This window comes from Sardina pilchardus, chromosome 14 (genome assembly GCF_963854185.1).
Source record: "Sardina pilchardus chromosome 14, fSarPil1.1, whole genome shotgun sequence".
Classification (NCBI taxonomy): domain Eukaryota; kingdom Metazoa; phylum Chordata; class Actinopteri; order Clupeiformes; family Clupeidae; genus Sardina; species Sardina pilchardus.
In genome coordinates this window covers 26,024,799-26,031,902 of record NC_085007.1, presented here as the reverse complement: position 1 = coordinate 26,031,902, position 7,104 = coordinate 26,024,799, and the positions used below count along the sequence as shown (strand labels likewise).

Here is a 7,104-nt window from a genome sequence, read left to right as displayed (position 1 = left end):
CAGTACATCATGTCATTACAAGCACAGCCATCGCCAAATTTCATGCAATCCCACATTTTCACATGTGCATAACTCAGCAGAGTTTGTTCGAAAGGAACACGTCAAACTACGATGGTGGATACCACCTCTCAAGCCGGGGTAGTTCACAGGGGGCCTCGAATCCGGTACGGATCCGTAACTTAAACGTGAACTCCATGCCAATATGCCCAACTGCGCGGGCAGCCCACAGTTTTTGTCTCAGGTACTGAATGTTAGAAATGTTGAGCTGACCAGTGAAAGTTAGCCAATGAAAATCGCTCCTCTAAAACACGTAACGTCAGAACTAGAGGTGAATTGATAAATGTGGATAAATGTCATTGCAGTTTATGGACCTGAAATGTTGTTCACCAGTGAAAAAACAAACGTACACTGACCTCACACACACACCGTGCAACAGCTCAGAAAAAAGCTCAGTAACTCCAATCAGAGAAGAAGAGTCAGCTTAGAAAAAAAAAATGAGCAGGTGTAACGTGAGACGAAACTGGAAAGCCGGCAACCGCCAAACCCCCCCCCCCCCCCCCCCCCCCAAGACAAGGCCGCCGGTAGTCCTATTCAGCAGCAGTGCCGGTGATCGCTCACCCACCTCAGCTGAACATGACACCCACAGCAGAAAACATCCAGTTTAGAGAGAGACCCCCTCTGCCCAATTCCCCCACCCATGCTGTCAACATCAACCCCCATATAAAGTCCAATCAAGCAACCCCCCCCCCCCCCCCCCGACCCTTCCCACTTGAAAGATACCCCACACAACCCCCCCACCCTTCACTGTGCTTTATATACAATATCTTACAGGAGGAAATAAAACATCGCTTTCAAACCAATTACAGAAGAAAAAAAATCTTATCACTGTTTGATATTAATAATAATATTACAAATGTTGTTTGTTTAAAAACTACCAAAATATACATTTTAGTTTTTTCCATGTTTTCCTGTCTCTTTTTGTTGTTAAAATAAAAAAGAAAAGTGAATTTGCCTGTCATATGTTTGTTCTTGTGTTAAAATTTTGTTAGGAGTTCTAAGGAGGAGAGGATGACTCCAACACCTCTTGTATCCTCACGTGAATCTTTCTTTTTTTTTTAGCTCTTCCTCCATCTACACAGCATGTTTGTGTTGAAAAATAAAACACAATAGTACATAGTCAACAAAAAAAACATTCAAATGAGACACTGTAGTATAGCAATTAAATTAAAACTCCTCAAAAAAAAAGAAACAAACAAATCCAAAATAACAAAACAAAAAACATAAAAGACTCCTCATGTTTTCCTCAAGTACAACCCCAAACCTTCCTGTTTTTTTTTTACTTTTTTTGAAACTTTTTCTTTTTTCCTGTTTTTCATCTGAAAGGACAGCGCATGGCGGCTGAGCCATTGAGAAAGCCTACTCGTAGCAGTTGAGATAAAAGGTAAAGATCAGGATAAAAACAAGGGATCAGATGAAGGAAGTGATGTTAGTACAGAAGACAGGAAATGAGAGGGAGGAAGAACATTTTTTAGAAAAAAAAAACAGATCTTCAGTCAAGTGGGGTGGAAATCAGGGAACACCTGCAGTAGCCAATCAGATTGCACCATCAGGAGGAACACAGCAGTTTGGTTGGCTCACCAGCAGGATGAACCGCCCCCCTTCACCCTCCACGTTGGGTGCAGCCATGAGGGCTTTCAGTGGTAGCCGTTAGTAAAGGCTGTCGCTATCAGAGGACCCTGAAATGAGGGGACAGAGAGGACAAATGGAATTAGAGGGATGAAAATGACACTGGTGTCAATTGCAGACAAGCACTGTGTGTGTATATGTGAGTGTGAGTGTGTGTGTGTGTGTGTGTGTGTGTGTGTGTGTGTGTGTGTGTGTGTGTGTGTGTTGGGGGCTTGTGTAATTGTGCGTGTCCTTGTGTTTGTCTGAGCGAGTCTTTGTTGTCGTACCCCAAGTCCGTGCCCAAACCCTGAGCTTGGGGCAGGGCTGGCTGCACTGATGTAGCTGCTCACTCCTGAATCCTGATTGGCCGCTGCATACAGGTCAGCCATTGGTCCAGGGCTGCTGGTGCCCAGGAACCCAGCGCGTGAGGGTGTCGAGCCTGCAGGACAAAATACCAAATATTATCAGAACAGACCCCTTGTGGAGACAAAGACATAGTTTCAGACTCTCTCTCCATTCAGACACACACACACGCACACACACACACACACACACACACACACACACACACGCACACGCACACACACACACACAAAGAATAGAAAAAGGGAGTCTTGCCCCCCTCAACTGTACCTCTGACCACTGCAGCTGCAGCTGCTGCGGCTGCCATTGGTCCGTACGCTGTCAGTGGAATGGCTGGAAGAGGAACAGAAAGAGACAGAGGGAGAGAAAAAAAAAAACCATGAGAAACGGTGAAGGCAAGTGCAAGATTTACAAATCTAATAATCAATAAGCCCCTCGGTGCTGTTCCATTGCCTTCTTTGGCCTGTTCAGATCTCCTTCAGAGAGAGATGTGTTTGAAGATGACTGGAAATGTTTGAGTCAGTTGAGACAAGTTTTCCATTCCTCGCTTAAAGGCAGTTTTAGATGCTTAAAAAAATCTATTTGTAGTATTGAGTTTCTATGCTATCTAAATGGAATGGAAAGTAGAAGAAAACAAACAATGAAAAAGAAACATTTTGTTTAAAAAAAAAATAACTGTATGTTTAAATCTCTAAAGCACCTTTACCACTGACATCTCAGATAATCACGCTTAAAGGTAGGGTATGGAATGAGCTTTTTTGGCCATTTTTGCAAAATCACTTGAAATCCTATTCCTAACCCACTTATAGCCACTAAGTTGGAAGCACTGAAATGGAAATTAAACACGTCAATCATCTGCGGAACGGGCAGGGCTCGAAAAACTCCAGCCAATAGAATTCCTCACCCCATACCATCATTTCACAGCTCGATCGTCAATCTAACGTCTTACTCCTCTTCCTACTCCCCCTCCCCACCGCGCGCGACCCTTTCGAAAGCTGGTGACCGCGAGTCAGTGCTGAAACGAAACCAACTGCCTGCTGCTGCTCGTCCATGTTCCCCTCTTGTTGTGTCACTTCATTTCTATACAAACTAACTAAGGCAGCGGATACCTATGGAAACTCAATCACCCACGCAATAAATAAGCTATGTAGCAAAAATTACATTTTACCATGACACGAAGAGTGCTGTAAACATGAAATCGAAACTTAACAGCTTGGAGCTACGGTGGAATAGGCGAACCAACGGGGCAGCACTAAACTCGGATATTTCAGGAGATAATCGCCCTGGTAAGAACAAACCAGATTCTGTTCAAATATACACACCTATGGCTACTGAACCATATGTACTACAACCCTTTGGAGGTGAATAGCCTAAAGAATGTAATTGGGGAAGTTGATGTGAGTGATTGTATGGAGACCAGAGCTCATAGTGCTGTAGACGCCAGGATGGCATTTCATTTAGCCTGGCTCGCTCTCGCGCTGCGCATTTGAATTGTCGCTCGTGCATGGAGGGCGGGACTTGAGGTTGTATATGTTCAAACTCTGCCGTCCGTTTTGCTAATTCCGTACCCAACCTTTAAAACAAATGTTTTAGAAACAACACAAACTGTGTTATTTTCAACACATAGTGCAGCAGTCCTGTCACAAGCCAGATTTAAATCCAACCTAATACTTGATCAAGAGAGCTTTCAACAAGACACTGTATATTTGACTAAATCAAAGACATAGCATGTCAGGCTGTAGCTTTCCCCTCAAACACAGCAGTTGTTAAAATGAGACGCTATAACCAGACTGAGTGAACACATGGATATTAGCTTAGCAGCTTCACAGGATCTCCTTCAGTTTTAAAATGGCCTGTGCAGGACAGAGTTGCATTGAAGGGGTGGCTGCCAGCAGACTGCCAAGCCAGCAGGTGGCAACAGTGAGCACATCTGACAGACAGAGAGCTGCTTGTAAACCCCAGAAGAGAAACTGACCTGTGAGTTCAGGGGGGTGGGATGATGTCAGGAGGGGGGTCCTCTCTAAATGGAATTCTAGAAACAGAAATGTCAAAAGAGCGTTGTAAATACACACACCGTCCACAAGCCAGGCTAACCACACACACATACACTCACTCTCCCACTCAAACACACACACACACACACACACACGTTTCACATACACACAAAGTACATCTACTTAAGCACACACAACACACACACACACACACACACACACACACTCACTTCTACACCATGAAAGGGCGCTTTTCAAACACACCATCTATAAGCAGGAGTAAACAACACACACGTCCACTCCACATACGTGCGCACATTCATCCACAAACACACACAAGCAAGCGACTTACAGCAAGGAGTAGGTGCTACATAGGAGAAAGAGAGGGAAAGGAGGGACCAGGAGGTATGTGAGTAAAAAGTAAAAAAAAAAAAAAAAGTAGGGGATGAACAAGACCCAGACAGAGAAAGGGAGGGAAATGGAGTGGGGGAGAGAGGAGGGGAAGGAGGGGAGGAAACAGAAGGAGAGGGGCTTGGTTAGATTCAGTGAACTGGTAGAGCACAATCTCAGCAGAGGAGAAGCAGGTGTACACTGGGGGTTACAGGTCAACTGAATGGGATTAAGGTGAAGACTCAGGGGGGTTAGGGTTAGGGTTAGGATTAGGGTTAAGGTTAGGGTTTGGGAGGACAAGGAAGAAACACGTTAAAGAGATGTGTCCGACTCACAGCATCTCTCTTATGACCCAATCCCACCCGCCCCAAGCCCGTCCAACAGTGAACAACTCCCTGAAATCTACAAGCAGCCAAAGACCCAAGTTCTTGGTGCGTTCCATCTGAATGTGTGTGTTTGTATCTACAGATTTGAGTGGAATACACTGCAAGTCTTACAATAGATGTCAGAGGTAACTGAAACTTATATATATGTGACATATTAAAGGGCTATGTGTCCACTACGTGCAACTGAATCAAATGACTCTGATTAATGTGCCATGATGCAAATCATCAGCGTTGTTGTCATTTCTGTATCGTCTTTCTTCTTCATGACATGTATCCTCTGGCCTCTAAATTCTAATTATGTTTTTTTTTCCTTCACTGACACAACTCTGGAAATCTCGGTCATCTCTCTTTTGTGAAGCCAAAGAGAATGACACTGATTCTGACAGCCAGGAGCCAGACAGGGCGGGTGTGCGCTGTGCATCAAGGGGACTTACCAGGGAACTGGTAGGTGTATCCAGGTGTGAGACCAGCGTAGCTACGACTAGCATAGGTGGCCGTCTGGAAGCCTGGGTAGCCTGGGGAGGAAAAAGCATACAAACAAATGAACAATTTAGTCATTCTTACAGCTCTTGTATTCACATTAGAATGATTTCATTCAGAACTTTTTGTGTATGATAAAAAGTGCCACTTGAGTCATGCTTGAGTTTGCTAGCATTGCATGCCCCTGTCAGTGGGAGCAACCACAGGGCCTTTTTGATGTCCGCCTATGCAAATATGAACATGAGTCTAGGCAAATACCATGGCACACGAGGCTTTCACCCTTGCACCTGAGTTAAGCCCTGGTAATCAAAGCCATGCACACAGGCAGAGGGGATCCATAGGTCTGGAGAAGAGCTGCATACCACACAGACCCCCTGCCAGGGAGGCATGTAAAAATGACCCTCACGGCCTCAAGACCGCGAGGGAAAGGCATTACCCCTAGCTTCCATTAGAGGGCGCTGTGCCTCCTACTACGACCACATGGCACAACTGGTTCTCCGCCGTGGTCTGCATGCCATATTAAAATGTCTAAATATGTGTTCTGATGTAAGATCTACAAGATCATCTCGCTGGTGCCTCAAAGCAGGAATATCATGGAACATCAAATGTAAGAGGTGAATCTGGTGAGAAGGTCATGAAGTGAAACTGGAACTGGTCGTTTATGTCTTCTTACCCAGCATGCCAATGCCCAGCATGAAGGCGTCCATGCCGTAGGGCATCACTCGGGAGCGCCCTCTAGCCGAACCCGTCGGTGACATCACTTCCTTCGGCTGGGCCTTCTTGCACTCCACCTGAACCACAACACAAGGACACAAGAGTAAGATGAGCTCATACCAAGCACTCGCACTATGACAGTAAGACCACTCCATGCCAAAACACGCAGTCCCTGTCCTCAAACAGACTGAACGTGGTATGCCAGTCACTGCAACGGGGGGTGAGCAAACGTACCATTTTGTTGTTGATCTCATGGAAGTGGATCTCACACACTTTCTCCACCACATCCTCATTTTCAAAAGTGACAAACCCAAAGCCTGTACATACACAAGAAGCACACAAACACATTATTAGATTTTTTTTTGAAGAAGAAGAAGGTTGTGGTTGAGATACAAAATCAGCTTTGGGTTGTGGAAGTGTCTCTGCTTATGGTTTGGCAACTTCAAAGCAACTAAAAGGCCAGGGCTGAACTCAAGGATATCCTCAATGTGATGATACCTGGGGCACCTTTTTGAGCAATGTTGCTGAGCAACCACATAACTGGTTCTATTTGTTCTAACTGAATGATCATGATCCCATTTGCCTACTGATGAAGTTCACCCGCAAAATGTTGCACAATATCAACGGGAATGTGCCAGTACAACAATAGTCAGGAACACCGCCTTGCAACATTGCTCGAAAAGTTGCCTTGTGTATCATCATCAGCTTAAGTAAGGTCAGTTGAAGGACTAAACCTTGCGGTCTACACCGTCTTTGTGACTCTGGCGATCCTGAACCCCCTGCCCTTCCCTCGAGTCGCCAGTGCAATCCCTAAATCCCTCCTGTTTGCTTTAGACTCCGCTAATCTAATTTTCCCTCTTCGGCCAAAGGATGTCCTCTTCCCAGCTGTTCCGCAGTGACCCTCACGCCCTCCACCTTTGCCTCCCCGCTATGTCCCACCACGGTCCTCTTCGAGACCACTCCCACTCTCTAATGTCCCCCTCTCAAACCACTCCCACTTCTCATCACACCACACCACACCCGTGACATATTCCCTGTCCCATTTTTATCTGTCTTCACCTGAGCTCATTGACTAAACCCCTGCCCAGTCCCCAACACCTCAGCCTTTCTTA

General features: G+C 45.5%; 1 protein-coding gene across 2 annotated transcripts in view; it reads right to left on the bottom strand.

Annotated features, from left to right (window-relative positions):
- Positions 1-814: 814 nt before the first annotated feature.
- Positions 815-7,104, bottom strand: part of LOC134100636 (RNA-binding protein Musashi homolog 1) — a 21,169-nt gene continuing 14,879 nt past the window's right edge. Inside the window, exons 8-14 of one of the 2 annotated variants that reach the window (XM_062553967.1) lie at positions 6,227-6,309; positions 5,952-6,069; positions 5,233-5,313; positions 4,004-4,060; positions 2,299-2,361; positions 1,953-2,104; positions 815-1,736 (exon numbers count right to left, since the gene is read on the bottom strand). In XM_062553967.1, the coding sequence (XP_062409951.1) occupies positions 1,695-1,736; positions 1,953-2,104; positions 2,299-2,361; positions 4,004-4,060; positions 5,233-5,313; positions 5,952-6,069; positions 6,227-6,309 (596 nt within the window). In that variant the 3' untranslated portion in view covers positions 815-1,694. The remainder of the gene's footprint in view (positions 1,737-1,952; positions 2,105-2,298; positions 2,362-4,003; positions 4,061-5,232; positions 5,314-5,951; positions 6,070-6,226; positions 6,310-7,104) is intronic. The other variant, XM_062553968.1, reaches the window with a different exon arrangement.